General features: G+C 45.5%; 1 protein-coding gene across 2 annotated transcripts in view; it reads left to right on the forward strand.

Annotated features, from left to right (window-relative positions):
* The window catches only part of EFCAB7 (EF-hand calcium binding domain 7), a 44772-nt gene extending 28135 nt beyond the window's left edge, over nt 1-16637 (forward strand). For both annotated transcript variants that reach the window (XM_083157678.1, XM_083157677.1), the window contains exons 8-14: nt 635-744; nt 1619-1776; nt 8189-8322; nt 12732-12880; nt 14829-15038; nt 15983-16090; nt 16445-16637. In XM_083157678.1, the coding sequence (XP_083013804.1) occupies nt 635-744; nt 1619-1776; nt 8189-8322; nt 12732-12880; nt 14829-15038; nt 15983-16090; nt 16445-16516 (941 nt within the window). In that variant the 3' untranslated portion in view covers nt 16517-16637. The remainder of the gene's footprint in view (nt 1-634; nt 745-1618; nt 1777-8188; nt 8323-12731; nt 12881-14828; nt 15039-15982; nt 16091-16444) is intronic.
* Nucleotides 16638-18779: the final 2142 nt, after the last annotated feature.

Raw genomic sequence — 18779 nt, forward strand, 5'->3', positions numbered from 1 at the left:
TCCTGGGTGGTAACCGGACGGCGGCTAAGCCAATGAGGGCGTATGGCTGAAAGCGATTTTCGCGCAGGAAGCCATAGTCAGACGCAAACTGCGCTTGCCATAGGTTAGCTGCAAGTAATGCTGGTGGGGCCGATGGTGAAATGCACACAGATAGGAATACACTGTCTGAGGACACAAGCCTATTGGCGTCTCAGCTGTGGATTAACATAAGAAGCAGACGCGAGGGCAGCAATAGCTATAGCTGCGTCAGGGTCCAGCTCAGGATCAGCACCTATGTACAGAAATCGTCGTTATGCGCTTGAACAGTAATATCGCGTCTGCAGGACACGGCAGGGGTAGATTTACCACATGTCAAATTTTAATAGATGCAGTTTCTTAGCGGCGCTGGGTCTAAGGGGGTAATCGTAATCTAGTAAAATCCGGTTCCTCTTGTGTTCATTGCTATCACCCTGCTACATCCAGCCCTTACATCTTTGAATCAGGCCCTGTGTATGTTACATGCGTGTCAGTATACTCTTGTGTACAGCTGAAACCAATAGTGCGCCTGTCACTGGCGAGCCTATTATGTCAGCACAGTTATCTCATTGAGGTTTCTCTATTGTCACTTGTAAGTCACTATTACATCTCCCCCCAGGGAAACCGTCCCCATGGACGTCAGTGGACACTGCCTTATTTCTCCTAAAGGAAAGCGATGGACAAGGCGATCCTCAGCTCATATCCTTAACGGAACTCCGGAACAAAGAGGCAAGAGCCTTCCTCCTGTTACACACACACATGGGCATTGCACCGCGACTTCCTGGATTCCCATCGCACCTGCTGACCAAATGCGTCCGGTACCAATGTATACAGAGGCAATTCTTATGCAGGCCTCAGGAAAATGGAACCACGTGCACAGACATTTTGGGGTATTTTGGTTTAAAGTCGGCAAAATCGACGACCGTTCCGCCAGCGTATAGATCACAGTGTCCACCGAACCTTCTATTACTATGTATTGCCAGAGCAAGAAGTGACCAGTACAAAGTGTGTCCTCAAACGTTGGGCCCAATTCGGACCTGCTCGCTTACTTTTCATTTGAACGCTGTCCTCCGAATCTGGGGCGGGAGTGGACGTCACGTGACATCAGCTGCCTGCCACAAGAAGACATCGACACGCCGGCTTCTGCAGTAGTGCGCTCAGCGTTTTTGTGGGAGCGCCCATAAAATGCTGTGCGTTCCCCCTGCTTCCGCCCCCTGCCCTCCCATTAAGGAGCAAACACCCCGGCGAGTGTCACACATGGCGCAAACACCATTAATCAGGGTCAGGTCCCAATTCGGGTCTGAATCGGCCACTTTATCCTCAGGACCCCAAGCAGCGCATGTTTTCCAGGTCTCCTCATAGAATCACAAGTGAAATGATGAATGTTAGTAAATGTGTCAGTTAGTAATGAGCGCACCTGTGCTCCTGCTGGAAGATCTGGGCAATGTGAGCGGCGGGGGGTCCTGAGGAAACAGTGAGAAGCACTGCTATAAAACGGGGGTTACAGTGTCACCATGGGATGTTCTCCAATGCCGCGAGGGAAGTGATTACTCCATAGTATACTACAGGCCAGTGCTCACTTCTTTCTGTCCTCTCCCTACAGACGTATGCCTGGAAGGGAGAACTCGCAGTTGGCTCCTACACCCTCATACCATTTACTACTGGCTGTAGGCTGAGAAAGGCCAAGAAAGCGGTCAGTAAGGCAGCCAGGCTGGTATATAGAGACGCCAACGAGGACCTGGTGCTGACTCCTGAGTTTCGGTAAGTACCCAGGCGTGGAGTCAGGGCAGATATCTTACTGCTTCTTCATCTCTGTAGCCTGATTCGTAGGGGTAAATGTACTAAGATGGGATGTTGCCCATGGAAACCAATCATCGTCTACTTATTTACTAATTACCTTCTAGAAGACAATAGATAGACATGCATTAGTTAGACACTGACAAGTTAGACACTGACACATGTTAGACATGCATTAGACACTGACACATGTAAGACATGCATTAGACACTGACACATGTTACACATGTATGAGTTAGACACTGACACATGTAAGACATGCATTAGACACTGACACATGTAAGACATGCATTAGATACTGACACATGTAAGACATCCATTAGACACTGACACATGTTACACATGTATTAGTTCGACACTGACACATGTTAGACATGCATTAGACACTGACACATGTTAGACATGCATTAGTTAGACACTGACACATGTAAGACATGCATTAGACACTGACACATGTTAGACATGCATTAGACACTGACACATGTTAGACATGCATTAGACACTGAAACATGTTAGACATGCCTTACACACTGACACATGTAAGACATCCATTAGACACTGACACATGTTACACATGTATTAGTTCGACACTGACAAGTTAGACATGCATTAGACACTGACACATGTTAGGCATGCATTAGACACTGACACATGTTAGACACTGACACATGTTAGACATGCATTAGCTAGACACTGACACATGTAAGACATGCATTAGTTAGACACTGACACATGTAAGACGTGCATTAGACACTGAAACATGTTAGACATGCATTACACACTGACACATGTTAGACATGCATTAGACACTGACATGTTAGACATGCATTAGACACTGACACATGTTAGACACTGACACATGTTAGACATGCATTTGACACTGACACATGTTAGATATGCATTAGTTAGATACTGACACATGTTAGGCACTGACACATGTTAGACATGCATTAGGCACTGACACATGTTAGACATGCATTAGACACTGGCACATGTTAGACATGCATTAGACACTGGCACATGTTAGACATGCATTAGACACTGACACATGTTAGACATGCATTAGACACTGACATGTTAGACATGCATTAGACGCTGACAAGTTAGACATGCATTAGACGCTGACAAGTTAGACATGCATTAGACACTGACACATGTTAGACACTGACACATGTTAGACATGCATTAGACACTGACACATGTTAGATATGCATTAGTTAGATACTGACACATGTTAGGCATGCATTAGGCACTGACACATGTTAGACATGCATTAGGCACTGACACATGTTAGACATGCATTAGACACTGGCACATGTTAGACATGCATTAGACACTGGCACATGTTAGACATGCATTAGACACTGACACATGTTAGACATGCATTATACACTGATACATGTTAGACATGCATTAGTTAGACACTGACACATGTCAGACATGCATTAGTTAGACACTGACACATGTTAGACATGCATTAGTTAGACACTGACACATGTTAGACATGCATTAGTTAAACACTGACATATGTTAGACATGCATTAGTTAGACACCGACACATGTTAGACATGCATTAGTTAGACACTGACACATGTTAGACATGCATTAGTTAGACACTGACACATGTTTGACATGCATTAGTTAGACACTGACATATGTCAGACATGAATTAGTTAGACACTGACATGTCAGACATGCATTAGTTAGACACTGACACATGTTAGACATGCATTAGACACTGACACATGTTAGACATGCATTAGACACTGACACATGTTAGACATGCATTAGTTAGACACTGACACATGTTAGACATGCATTAGACACTGACACATGTAAGGCATGCATTAGTTAGACACTTACACATGTCAGACATGCATTAGTTAGACACTGCAACATGTTAGACATGCATTAGTTAGACACTGACATGTGTTAGACATGCATTAGACACATGTTAGACATGCATTAGACACTGACACATGTTAGACATGCATTAGTTAGACATTGACACATGTCAGACATGCATTAGTTAGACACTGACACATGTTAGACATGCATTAGTTAGACACTGACATGTGTTAGACATGCATTAGACACTGACACATGTTAGACATGCATTAGACACTGACACATGTTAGACATGCATTAGTTAGACACTGACACATGTTAGACATGCATTAGTTAGACACTGACACATGTTAGACATGCATTAGTTAGACACTGACACATGTTTGACATGCATTAGTTAGACACTGACATATGTCAGACATGCATTAGTTAGACACTGACATGTCAGACATGCATTAGTTAGACACTGACACATGTTAGACATGCATTAGACACTGACACATGTTAGACATGCATTAGTTAGACACTGACACATGTTAGACATGCATTAGACACTGACACATGTAAGGCATGCATTAGTTAGACACTTACACATGTCAGACATGCATTAGTTAGACACTGCAACATGTTAGACATGCATTAGTTAGACACTGACATGTGTTAGACATGCATTAGACACTGACACACGTTAGACATGCATTAGACACTGACACATGTTAGACATGCATTAGTTAGACACTGACACATGTTAGACATGCATTAGACACTGACATGTGTTAGACATGCATTAGACACTGACATGTGTTAGACATGCATTAGACACTGACACATGTTAGACATGCATTAGTTAGACACTGACACATGTCAGACATGCATTAGTTAGACACTGACACATGTTAGACATGCATTAGTTAGACACTGACATGTGTTAGACATGCATTAGTTAGACACTGACATGTGTTAGACATGCATTAGACACTGACACATGTTAGACATGCATTAGACACTGACACATGTTAGACATGCATTAGTTAGACACTGACACATGTCAGACATGCATTAGTTAGACACTGACACATGTCAGACATGCATTAGTTAGACACTGATACATGTTAGACATGCATTAGTTAGCAGTGGCATGCGGTGAGGACAGTGATTGGTAAGGCACTGCCAGGGGAGCTGCAGGGCCAGGGAATTTGAAGAACGGGGCCCAATCACAGAAAGCACGCCCCTGTCAATAAGGCACTTCTATATGCGTCTCTTATACAGCTATTTTAATGGGCTTTTACAGGTTGCAGCTTGGCCCCGCCCCCTGTTTTTGGATCTTTTACATTGACAGCTGGAGGCACTGCTCTCGGTGCCTCCGAAAGCAAATAAAAAAAAAATGGGGTAAAAACAATGATAATAATATGAAGCATATAAAATGTGTCATAAGTATATTCTTTGTGTTATTGTATTATGTTAATCATTAATGACAGTTGAGGCACTTCCTCCCCTGACTGCACGTCCCTGTTAGACACTGACAATCGTTAGACATACATTAGTTAGACATACTAACGCACGCAATATCCCAACAACCGATTTTTTTTTTTTTGCCAATTATGTATGTCTACCTTTTGTCAATGTCTAACTAATGCATGTCTGATGGTGCCCATACACTTATGCGATCAGATGTCCCATCACATCCGATCGCATATTTATGGTACCCAAGTGCTTTTCTTCCAGCATCCGATGTCACATGCCACCTGTAATGCCACATCAGGTTCTGGAAGAAGGCTGGAGGCGGGTGTTGATCTATCAGTGTGCAGGAGGGCTGCCACTGGTGTGCGGTGGTTGTCAGCGGAGCCGCCAGAATTTGTAAAAACATTTCAAAAGACTGGGCAGCACTCTGATTGGCTGAGAGAGATCTATCTTAGCCAATCAGAGGACCTCCCTATCTTTTGAAATGTTTTGACAAATTCTGCCGCCTGCCACTCACTACAGTCGCATTCCAGCTCTGCTGCACAGTGCTCCACGATGCCGGCGCTCCAGCTGCCCGACAATTGCATTGCGAGTGATCGCATGTGGCTAAAACCCACATGCAATCGCTCATACAATTCCATAAATATTATGTGCGGCACATAATATCTATCGACGGGACATTCGACCGGCAGGCCCGTGCATTGCGTCGGGTGACACATTCCATGTGCATTCAATGCTTCGATATGTCAAACAGATGCGGTCGAAACCAAAGGATTGTATGCAATATCGCCCTAGTGTATGGGCAGCATAACTTTTGGTATCAATCTATTGACTAGACATTGTCTGTGAGATTTACCACATCAGTGTACACGGCTTTAGTTACATATACAGGTTGAGTATCCCTTATCCGAAATGCTCAGGGCCACAAGATTTCCGGATAAGGGATTTTTAGATTGTTTTTTTAACATACTTACCTGGTCCCCCCGATGGTCCCAAGGCCTTCAGGAGCTTCTTCAGCGGTCCCAGGGGTGCATTGCGTGAGTTTGCAGGCGTTCCAGTGATGTCACCGGCGCACCCGTGCAATGCACTCCTGGGACCGCTGAAGAAGCTCCTGCAGGCCGCCGTGGACATCCGGGGACTTGGCAGGTATGAAAAAAGGGGCAGGGGGTGAAAAAAAAATCTATAAGATATCTCTGGATATGGTAAGCCACCAGTTCTTGGCAAAGCTTCTATGAAGCCGGTGCTCTCTAACGCTCCATGATAACCCCGCCCACTCTGGTTCATATCTCTGTCTCCTGAATGGCCGCATGATAATAGCACATAAAAATATATCTAAATGCTAGTTCCTCAATCAGTTTAGAAATACTCCTCAGGTGCCTTTTTCCAAGCACCTGAGGGCTATTACTAAGTTGACTGAGCAGCTACCATTTTATATTGAAATTCCGAGAGCCACGGAGCATGCTGGTTATTGTAGTGCCATTGGGAGAAACTAGGGGTCGCTTCATGTACTTTGGCTCTCCATTTAGATATTACAGGGTTGCCGACCCTCCCGGAATTTCCGGGTGTCTCCCGAAAATCGGGGCCCCCTCCCGGCCCCCCGGAAGGGTGGGCAACCCTCCCGGATTCAGGGGGGACCCCTACTGACCCCCGGATCGCGGCATTAAAATGCCGCAATCCTTGGGTCTCAGAGGAGGGGGCGGAGCTAAAATGACACAATCGTGTCATTTTAGCCCCGCCCCCTCCACGGAGATCCCTGAATTCGCTGGTTTAACAGCATGGGGGTGGGGCTTAGTGATGTCACGATTAAGCCCCGCCCCCGAGCGGCTACTGAATCTCTCCTCTCCGGGCTTCTCCCGGAGAGGAGAATAAGAAAGTCGGCAACTCTGAGATATTATCATGTGGTTTTACAGTAGCCCATTACATGTCCCATGTATGGCCCAGAGTGGATGCTGTTATCTCGCAGTATCAGAGAAGCCGTGACGTGGCCTGGTGGCTTACACCTGTCTTTGCAAATATATGTAACTAAAGGTCCATACACACTGGTGGATTCTGAGCTGAAAGCAGTTCAGTTTTACCATTCGAGCTGCTTTCAGCTCAAATGACTCTCAGGTCACTTTCATATGCGTGTACGTTCTCACTGAAATGGACGGGCAGCTGCCTGCCCTCATCACCGGGCGATCACCATGGGAACGCCCATATAACGCTGGGCGTTCCCATGGACGTGTACCCCTGCCCACCAGCCACAAGGTTGGGTGCGTGCACCCAGTGAACAGTTTGTTGGCCGTGGGGGTACGCACCCAGCGCCTGCACATGCGCAGAAATGTCACCCCGTGCGAACGCATATGCACTAATGGACGGACCTGAATAAGTCCTAACTTTACAAGCCCTGCCTTCACCGCACTAAACTCCTCCAGACACTGTAAGACAGGCATGTCCAAACTCTGGCCCTCCAGCTGGTGTGAAACTACACATCCCAGCATTCCATGCCATAATTTTAGCATCCCCTAGTAGCAAGACTGTGGCAAGGCATGATGGGACTTGTAGTTTCACAACAGCTGGAGGGCCACAGTTTGGACATGCCTGATGTAAGATGTTCAGCCATCTTGCAGGTTTTCTTTTTCGCCCTGTATTTCGGCGCACATCAATGCGCACTTGTCCAGCCATCACCCTGTTATGCTGCCGACAGGATTATAGGCTGCAGTTCCCCGACTATTATTCACTCTGCATTCCCATCAGTGCCACAGGCTCCTGTAATGATAAAGATTCTGCCCAGGAAATCGCTGCCAGCTCTGCATGCGGGTGACAGACGTACTCCAACGTCTGCCTTTTGTATGTATATAAAGAACTCTAAGTTGCTCAAAAACCTGCATTAATGAGACGTTTCAGGAAAACATGACCTGCTCCAAGAAGAGCAAAAGCCTGGGCATTCATTTATAAGGATGCCATAGACTCTGCAGAACTGCATACCTTCCTGTGAGACCTTCTACAACAATATGAAATAATGTGAGACCTTCTACAACAATATGAAATAACCGTCCTCTCTCTTTTCCCATCTTCCGCTCGTCAGATCGGCCTTGTCCGATATATATGACATCATCGATTTAGACAGTAACGGCTACCTGGACTTGGAGGAGTATAACTTCTTTGAGCTGAGGACGAGTGGGGAGAAGTGCGACGAGGACGCCTGGGAGGTCTGTAAAGGTGCGTGATTCCGCTTTCTACGTTTCCTCCACAAGATTTGTCACCGTTTTATTAATGAAGTCACTTAATACAGTTGTTTAACAGAAAAAAGTGTGTTATTGGGAGATAATTTGGAACAGATTTAAATATGTATCCCTATCTTCCCGATGCTGCATGGTATATTACAGGCCGTAAAAAGTCCACTAATTCTGAGCAAAAAGATTTGCATTTTTATGGTTTCTATTAAGAATGCATTAGAACTGAATTACTTTTCTTTTAACCTTTCAGCAAGATGCTGAAAAAAAGCGTTGGTATAAAGGCCACACACTTCCAACATTTATTATAATATGACCTTACTATCACCCGCTAACAGTAGCGCTTTTTCCTTGGACGTTGCTGGGAGAAACCGAACATCATTTACCGGTATTAATTGCGTTTTCTCCAGAAACGCTCCGATAACACAGTGGGAAATCTATGTTGTCTCTCAGTAGACTTCAAGTGGTACAGGTCTCCCTTATCCGTGTATTCCGAAAATCGTGGTTTTTCAGAATATTTCAGGGGTTTTTATTTTTCGTTCCCCACCCCTTTTTTTCATACTTTTTTTTTTTTAATCATCTTTATTGAAAATTTTATAAAACAGCAATACATAATACTAATACATAGACAAACAATTGAGAATTACAATACGTTACATATATATATATATATATATACACGTGTGCATCTATACAGCTACCCAGTTATATTTAATCACTTTGCTACTTTTCAAGTTCTCGATCTGCAGTTGTCCCTCAAGACTTCGATTTCTTTTTAATCATTTTATGTTAATTAGTATATAGAGGACTGGCAGGGAAGAGGGGTGGGAATGGATTATCAATCGTATTTACGAGAAGCAAAGAGACGGTGGCAGGATGAAGGGGGAAGAAAAGTAAAAAAAAAAAAAAAATAGAAAGAAGGGAGGCAGAAGATGAAAAGGGGGACATGGATTTTTTTTTCCGCTTCTCTCACTTCTTTCCTTCATTAAATTCTTAAATATATTCGTGTGTGTAATGGCTACTACTTCTTCACAGCCCTCCCGGATACACATAACTCGTGATCTAGAGGTGCTGAAGTACGTAACTCTTCTTTATGATTAACTTCAGGTGAATAGTGTTATCGAATAAGTACGGTGCAACTGGTATATCTACTATATACTAATACGGACAGAAAGTTTAAGGTACTATTGTGCCAACTTCATATTCTATCGACGGTTATTTACGTGAATAAAGTCGTGGTCCGTCTAAGTGCTGTAGTGCGTTATTATACGTTGCGTTAATATTTCTCTGTGTCTTACAGTATCTATAACCATACAGAGTTCCACCTATTCTAAGTAGTGAGAATTTATAAAGTGCTAATTTCAAACTTATACTATAATTAATTTACATCTCATTCTGCCACAATGATCATTGAAGTACAGTTCGTCTATAATCTTCTTCGTGTAATTATTTGACCACTTAATACGTATATAAAGGATAATGACATATAATACCATTAGTGATTATACTACTTAATGACTATAATACTTTGAATAATACCACGTCCCCCAGATAGCATAAAATTTATCAATTGACTTTCTTAACAGATACATATATTTCTCATGCTCCATGTTACAATTGACCAAGCTGATCCATTCCTGTACCCGTGGGCCACTTTTTGCCATCCATGAGAGAGCAATTACCATTTTTGCTATGGCACAAAGGTTAATCACTAACTGTCTGTCTCCACGAGACATGATACCAGAGGGCCATACCCCAAGAATCAGCCCCAAGGGTGATAGACTTTGACATGGGACCCCTAATGCCGACAATATTTTTCCAACTCCTTTCCAGAACGCTTGCAATCTCTTGCACTCCCAAAGGAGATGCCAGAAGTTGCATCCTGATTCATCACATTTCGGACAGCAATTACGGCTATTTTGAGAAAATTTACTAATCCTTTCTGGGGTTAGATATGTTCGATACAAGATATTTAATTGTACCTGCTGGATTCTTAACGAGTTTGTCGCTAAGCTAGGGGCCTCCAGAACTGTTCTCCAATTTCCCGCGTTCACTTCTGGGATGTTGATATTCCATTTTTGGATCAAGCCACCCATTTCCTCACCTTGGGGGAGATTCTCTAAGAATCTCCGCCCCCTTCGCCGCCCATCGCAATTATAATTATCGCATATGTTCTAACATATGCGATAATTAAGGCAAAGGACAGCTCTTGCGTTAAGAGCTGTCCTTTGCGGTGAGAGTCGCCGGGTCCCAGCAGGTCCTGGCGGCTCCCCCCTCCCTCACACACCCGGCGCTGCTGCTGCTGCGCCGGGCTCTCCTCCTCCCTGCACCCGGAAGAGGATCAGTGCAGGGAGGAGGTCACAGGTCCGGGCAGCACAGCTCTGTGCTGCCCGGACACAGGTGAGGGGGCGATGCGGGGTCGGCGCGGGGCGGCGGAGGATTGCGGTAGAAGCCCATTGGCTTCTATGGGGCATTGCCAGATTTTTCTGGCGATGCCCCCTGCCGCGGTAATCCGGCGGGGGATGCTTACAGCATCCCAAAATGCGGTAAAAACCCCGATAACGGGGTTTTTACCGCATTTCTAGCTTAGAGAATCTCCCCCCTTGAGTATTTACCGACAGATATTTATAACATTTTGATAAACGTTTGTTATTTCCCAGTGTTTTGATAAATTTTTTAATTGGGGATTCAACAAGATTAATCTGTTTTATCCGATTTCGTTGTGTTAATACACTCCTCAGTTGCAGATATCTGTAGAACATGGTTTTGGGGAGGGCAAAATCGGTTTGTAGTTGAGAAAATGATTTCAAACCATTATTAACAAACCTGGCCAATAGAATTTATTCCAAAATGTCCCCATATCCTCCCACCTTGATGTAAATTTAATTTATCGATTGGGATCAGCGAGAATAGGTGAGTGTCGGGATCTATTTCTACGAGGTCCATTTTTTTGCTTACCCATTGCCATATTTTCCTGGCTTGTTTAAGTATCGGGGGAAGTTAGTGCCCGGGAATGATTTTACAGATAAATCTGGTTATTTCCCCAATATATTTGTCTCCATTGATCCAGACTGCTAAATGGACCATTTGGGCGGCGTAATAATATAGTTTAAAATTGGGCGTAGCAGCACCCCCATCACCTCGTTCTCTCGTTAAGAAGGGCATTTTAATTCTCGGGTTTTAAACAAAAGATGATATTACGCGATTGATTTTCTAAAACACCTCTTGCTTAATGAGAATGGGTGAGTGCAAGAATATATAACGGAGCTTTGGCAAGATCGTCATTTTTACTAAGATAACCCGACCGATTACTGTTATTGGGAGTCTCAACCAACTTTTACATCTAATTCTGATCTCATTTATTATGGGGTCAAGATTTTCTTTGACGTACTCTCCTGGGTTGTTTGATACAATAATCCCCAAGTAACCCTAGGGAGAGAGGAGGCCCTATCGGGTGTACTATCCCCTTCGGCTTTAGTTATGTGGAGCTGTGATTTCCCGTAGTTTATCGTTAGACCAGAATACTGTCCGAATGCCCGCATGTTATCAATTACTAATGGCAATTGGTTGACATAATCAGCCATTCCTACCAACAGGTCATCTGCATATAAGGAGACAATGTTGCTATTTGGGTTCTCCCTCTCACCCCCGCAGCCTTTTTTTCATACTTACCTCATCCCCCAATGTCCACTGCGGTATCTACAGTCCCAGGGGCGCATTGCGCAAGTGCACAAGCGCGCCAGTGATGTCACCGGCGCGCCCACCCACTCGTGCAATGCACCCCTGGGACCGGAGATGTTGCTGAATAGGATTCTAAAGGACGCCGGGGAACACCGGGGCACCGCCAGGGCCCATAGCTACCAAGCAGCTTATCTGGGGTAAATGTACTAAAGCGTCTAAAACTTAAAATAGGTGTTGCTCATTACCAATCAAATTCTGTCTATTATTTCTCCAATTCAACCTAGATAATGATAAATTTCCCCCTACTTATCATTTATCTAGCCCAGGGATAGGGAACCTTTGGCCCTCCAGCTGTTGTTTAACTATACATCCCAGCATGCCCTGCTACAGTTTTGCTGTTTGGCCAGGCCAAAACTGTTGCGTGGCATGCTGGGAAGTGTAGTTCACCAACAGCTGGTTCCCCATCCCTGATCTAGCACCTTCTGGAAGTTAATAGCTAGAATTGTATTGGTTGCCATGGGCAACAACTGCACGTTTAAATGCTCCCATTAACTGTGAGTTGCCATGCGTCCGCACAGAGGAGAGGTATCTTAATCTAATAGCGAGGGAGGAGAAGCCCCTGGACATCCCCACAGACGGCTGTTGGCCGTATGATGTGTCTAATGCGGGAATCTCCATCTCTACCAATGATTTATTCTCTTCTTCTTCTTACAGAAAATTTTGAAACTAAGAGAAACGAGTTAACGCGGAAAGGGTTTCTGGACCTCAATCTCATGGAGGCGAACGACCGAGAAGGAGATCCCAGTGACCTCTGGGTGACGTTACTAGCCATGGGCTACAACAAGGCGCTGGAACTGACAGATGTAATGATCTTATACTACAAATATATTATTATTAGAAGAGCAGGGGCCTTATTCACACTTAGTAACAATAGCAAAAAAAAGGTGCAATTTCCGGAATAATCAGTGTGGCTATGTGGGGGGTGGCACATTTAATACAGTATCATCCTGGTACATCTTTGCTGCAGATACGCCACTCAGCTTCTCTTGGCACGCCAGGTCGCGTGAGAAGGTGTCTTTTTATATCAAAAATGCACTGATGCCACCTTATATTTGCCCCTCGCGTACAAAGGTGGAAACAGTGGGCGCACATTGGTCGGGGCTGACTAAGGCATACATAGAAAACTAGAAAGGGGGGTATACAGCGCTGGGTTATTCTGAATGATGACCAAACACAATTATATAGTAAAATACAAAAGTATTTATTACAATACACAACAATGAAGAGAGTAATCTCTATGAACAAGAATATGTATAGATACATATACTTAAAAATGTGAATTGCGCAATGGATAAAAAGAGGGGGGGGGGGATTTGTAGGTTGTCAGTGCATGCACATGGCTCTGGAAAGTTAAAGAAGGTAGTTCATTGGGCCAATAAATTTGTTATGGTTACCACCATTAATGGTCAATTCATCAGGGTCTCATCTGGTGACCTGAAGGTGGTTCCAGTTAGATTCCCAGCATGTCGGTCCAGTTTGCCTCAGATGGAAAGAAGCAGGAATGGTTGGTGGAATGATGGAAATGACCACCGCCGTGAATCACTGTCAATGGAGGTGTGGACCTGTAGGGCCCAAGATGGCGGAAGCTGGTCCGGAATAAATTCACCGCTATGGAGCCTGGTGCAAGGTGGTGTTGGGCTCTTGGTTGGGGCCCAGGTAGGGGGTAGGCCTCAGTTGGTAACAAGGTCTGTGGTAGGGCTCTCACAGACCTTGTTACCAACTGAGGCCTACCCCCTACCTGGGCCCCAACACCACCTTGCACCAGGCTCCATAGCGGTGAATTTATTCCGGACCAGCTTCCACCATCTTGGGCCCTACAGGTCCACACCTCCATTGGCAGTGATTCCCGGCGGTGGTCATTTCCATCATTCCACCAACCATTCCTGCTTCTTTCCATCTGAGGCAAACTGGACCGACATGCTGGGAATCTAACCGGAACCACCTTCAGGTCACCAGATGAGACCCTGATGAATTGACCATTAATGGTGGTAACTATAACAAATTTATTGGCCCAATGAACTACCTTCTTTAACTTTCCGAAGCCATGCGCATGCACTGACAACCTACAAATCCCACCCCCCCCCCTTTTTTTATCCATTGCGCAATGCACATTTTTTAAGTATATGTATCTATACATATTTTTGTTCATAGAGAGTACTCTCTTCATTGTTGTGTATTGTAATAAATGCTTTTGTATTTTACTATATAATTGTGTTTGGTCATCATTCAGAATAACCCAGCGCTGTATACCCCCCTTTCTTGTCCATATATTTACAGGGAGCTTTACACACTCCCATATACAGCAGCTTTAACTGGTTTCCAGGTTCACCTTTCTCTTTCTTATACATAGAAAACTATCCCATCACTCCTGCATTAGCCACATTGGCGCTGAATGTTGTAATGATGCTGGACCACGTCAGCCGTTTGCCTGAGGCATTATTCCAGGAACTAGAATTAGTACAGGGTATGGTACGGGCACCTGATTGTCTTCCGCACAATATGTGTGTCCCTATGTGTGGTGCAATAAGCTGATCAGTAACCTCTGCCACCTGTGTGGTCATAGTAGCACACTGATTGGTGGAAAGTGCAGGAAGGGGTGGAGCCCTGCTATATGGCCCTATCTGGATTTGCCATGTCTAATATGTGAGTGTCATCAAATGAGATCTAACATTTCCTACTGTGTTATAAACAGGAGAGGTGACCGCTGAGCGCAGGGTATTCTCTCTCATTGCATTGTATTCTGTACCACAGGCCTGTCCTTTCATCATCGATGTTTATGCTGAGAAATGCAAACCCAAACTGAAGGCGGTGAGCCTGGGCTCCAGCAGTCGGCAGCTCCAGAAGGCGCTGTGCAAATCCGTCGTCCTGAAAGGAGACGCAAACCCCATGGATGGCTACGAAACGGCCATCATCTACACATACAAGAACGACACCCGGATCAGCTCCGTCATTGAGAATAAGGTAGGTATTAATGTTGCAAGCAGGAGGAGGAGTTTGCAGTCCAGGGTGTGCAGTTTAGGGTCCCTCCCCCTAGGTAATAATGTTGTAATGCAGGGGAGCGGGGAGCAGCAGGCTCAGTAATGTAAATGAGTCATTAATACAAGGTCAGTGTTATTCGGTCTGAGCTGAAGGTCAAACCATACTCCAATATGCAGAGCAGAAATACCATCAGGATCCACTGCAAGGCGCTGTGGGCCAGGTGTATTGTGGAAATCACAGCCTAACCTGCTACCACAGGACCAAGCTGGGTACCTGCAAGGGCAGCGAGCATGGCACCCCCGTGCCTTTACACCCCAGGCAGAGGCACCACTTGCACAGCCCTCATTATTGATTCTTATCAGGACATCACAGAACGCATGATCTATATATGCGTTTCCCCATTGCCTAGTTAGGAGTGGCACATCATAGCTCACAGATCTGAGATAAATAAAACTACGCTGGTTGTGCTGAAGGCGATTACTACATAACTGTAATGTTAAGAACACACATTGCTATTGCCTATACATTGGTACTGTATATATACTTCTAATAGCTCCAGAACAGAGGTGTAACTCCCAGAAACAATGGAGGTACCTGACTCTGGGCTCCAAGTCGTGAAGGGGGCACCACCATGTACAGTAGCACCTGTGTGGGTCGCAGAGGGATCTAAGTGTGACTCTGTGGCGAACCTGATGCTGCTGCTGCAAAGTTAATCCGCTGTGTCCCAGGAGCCATGCTTATTTGTACAACAGGGGTCAGAATGGCCTCAGGGAGACTGGTATGAACTGCTACAGAATATCCAGTGTTCCCCAGAACCACCTATATGTGCTACACAGTAATATGACCGTGACTAATTAGCAGCCACTATGGAAGTGATACATTACTCTGTACAGGAACGCTGGTTATTTTACTCTCTCCCTCGGCAGTCGGATAAGAAGATTGTGGTTCAGGTGAACAATGACCAGAGCAAGAACTGCACCAGCAGCCGGGGACTCAGTGTGTTTGCAGTAGAAGTGGCGGCAAGATCAACTATGGTAAAAAGAAATCACAATCTGCTTATATTTTCATTGTAACCAAACACACCGTAGTATGGATTGTGGAATCTATGCACCACCTGTGTATTTGTGTACTTGCGCACGTATGTGGTGTATACAAATAATCCCTGCTCACATAGGTGCCTGCTTCGGGGAGAGCCGGTGACCTTTAACCCTGGTGCATTACAACGATCTATACTAATGCAAGAGAACCATTGTCGTAAACCCTTCATCCTCCTAAGCCCTGTATTAAAATCTGCAGAAGGAGTATTTCTATAGGTCAATTGCACGGCTCTCCCCTGACATCACTGTGACATCACACCTGTGAACTAACGTGATCTTTTCTGCCTGCAGGTGTCACAACACGTCATGGCCACGAATGAGAGGCAGGAGTGGGTGTATAACTGCGTACAGAGGGTTCTCTAATAAACGTGGATAACGGAGAATCGTGGGTGATCCCTAATGGACGTGGATGATATTCTGGGATTTAAGAAACTTTACACTTTTTGCCAAAGATTTTGATTAAATGAACAAGTGCCACATTCCACTGAGCAAATATCATCATTATTGGATGATTTCATGTATTTCCCCCATTTCCAGGCGTGACATTGAGAGACATTGTGACGCTGTGCGTGTTGTAGGTAATGAAGAATCCGGGATGCGGTCAATTGGTCTACAGCATGATGGTAGACAGTCATTAGGTCGACACCATTAAGTCCACATGGGGAAAGGTCGACATAGGAAAAGGTCAACATGGTTCTAGGTCGACAGGTCGTTAGTTCGACAGGTCATTAGTTCGACAGGTAATTAGTTCGACAGTGTCTAGTTCGACAGTCAAAAGGTCGACATGGGGGTTTTCCACTGTTTTTTTTCGAGCCGACATGTGCTGACAGGCTGTATTTCATGCCCTACCATCCACCAGGGCGTGGTGGGAGAATAAAATAGTGTGCCGAGCTTAGCGAGGCACCGTGCCCAATGCATTGAGAGCACAGCGAGGGGATGCGTTGTACTTTAAACTGTGTCCATTTCGACTGTGTTGACATTCAGGTAAAAAAACTGTGAAAAACCCCATGTAGACCTTTTCCCTGTCGACCTAGACATTGTCGAACTAATGACATTTCGACCTAGAACCATGTTGACCTTTTCCCATGTCGACCTAGACCTGTTATCTACACACTATGGACCTTTATGAGGCACATTAAATGTATAGTACCGCACCGCACTTAGCTTGGCCTCACGGCGAGCCTAAATATCCTGACCGTGTCTGTGCGCAGGAGGAGGCACCGGGGAGAGCTTTCTAAAATTACGTTTTTTTGTATTTGAAGTTTATATTTTTGTGAAATTACACCTAGAAATTAGTGTTCCATTTAGAGGTACAAATTACGTCCAATTCACAGTATAAAAATAGACACTGGGGGTTATTCAGACATGAATGCTGGGCTGCCGTCCGCCAAGCCAGTGAAATCCCGCCCTGTACATGGCTGCGATTAGCTCGACTAGCTGCAAATCCATTCACAAGCCGTTCCCCAGTGTGTGTGTAGCCCAGGACTTACTCAGCGGCTGTGATAGAATCAGGCTGATCGGGGGCGGAGCTGACATCACATGACTTCCCCTCACACACCTGCATATTACCTAACACTCCCAGATAACAGCTGCTCACCATGTAATGATTCCCCAGTGTGTGCAGTCTGTGCGTAGCCCAGGACTTACTCAGCGACTGTGATAGGATCAGGCTGATCGGGGGTGGAGCTGAAATCACATGACTTCCCCTCACACACCTGGCCACGCCTGCGTATTCCCTGACACTCCCAGATAACAGCCGCTCACCATGTAATGATTCCCCAGTGTGTGCGGTCTGTGCGTAGCCCAGGACTTACTCAGCGACTGTGATAGGATCAGGCTGATCGGGGGCAGAGCTGACATCACATGACCTCCCCTCACACACCTGGGCACACCTGCGTATTCCCTGACACTCCCAGATAACAGCCGCTCACATGTAATGATTCCCCAGTGTGTGCAGTCTGTGCATAGCCCAGGACTTACTCAGCGGCTGTGATAGAATCAGGCTGATCGGGGGCGGAGCTGACGTCACATGACTTGCCCTCATACACCTGGCCACGCCGGCGTATTCCCTGACACTCCCAGATAACAGCCGCTCACCATGTAATGATTCCCAGTGTGTGCGGTCTGTGCATAGCCCAGGACTTACTCAGCGGCTGTGATAGAATCAGGCTGATCGGGGGCGGAGCTGACATCACATGACTTCCCCTCACAGACCTGGCGACGCCTGCATATTACCTGACACTCCCAGATAACAGCCGCTCACCATGTACTGATTCCCCAGTGTGCGCAGTATGTGCGTAGCCCAGGACTTACTCAGCGGCTGTGATAGAATCAGGCTGATTGGGGGCGGAGCTGACATCACATGACTTCCCCTCACAGACCTGGCGACGCCTGCGTATTCCCTGACACTCCCAGATAACAGCCGCTCACCATGTAATGATTCCCCAGTGTGTGCAGTGTGTGCGTAGCCCAGGACTTACTCAGCGGCTGTGAGAGAATCAGGCTGATCGGGGGCGGAGCTGACATCACATAACTTCCCCTCACACACATGGCCACGCCCCTCACCATATAATGATTCCGGAGTATATGCAGTGTGTGCGTAGACAAGGACTTACTCATCGGCTAC

The sequence above is a fragment of the Crinia signifera genome, chromosome 8, assembly GCF_055691185.1.
Source record: "Crinia signifera chromosome 8, ASM5569118v1, whole genome shotgun sequence".
NCBI classification, from domain to species: domain Eukaryota; kingdom Metazoa; phylum Chordata; class Amphibia; order Anura; family Myobatrachidae; genus Crinia; species Crinia signifera.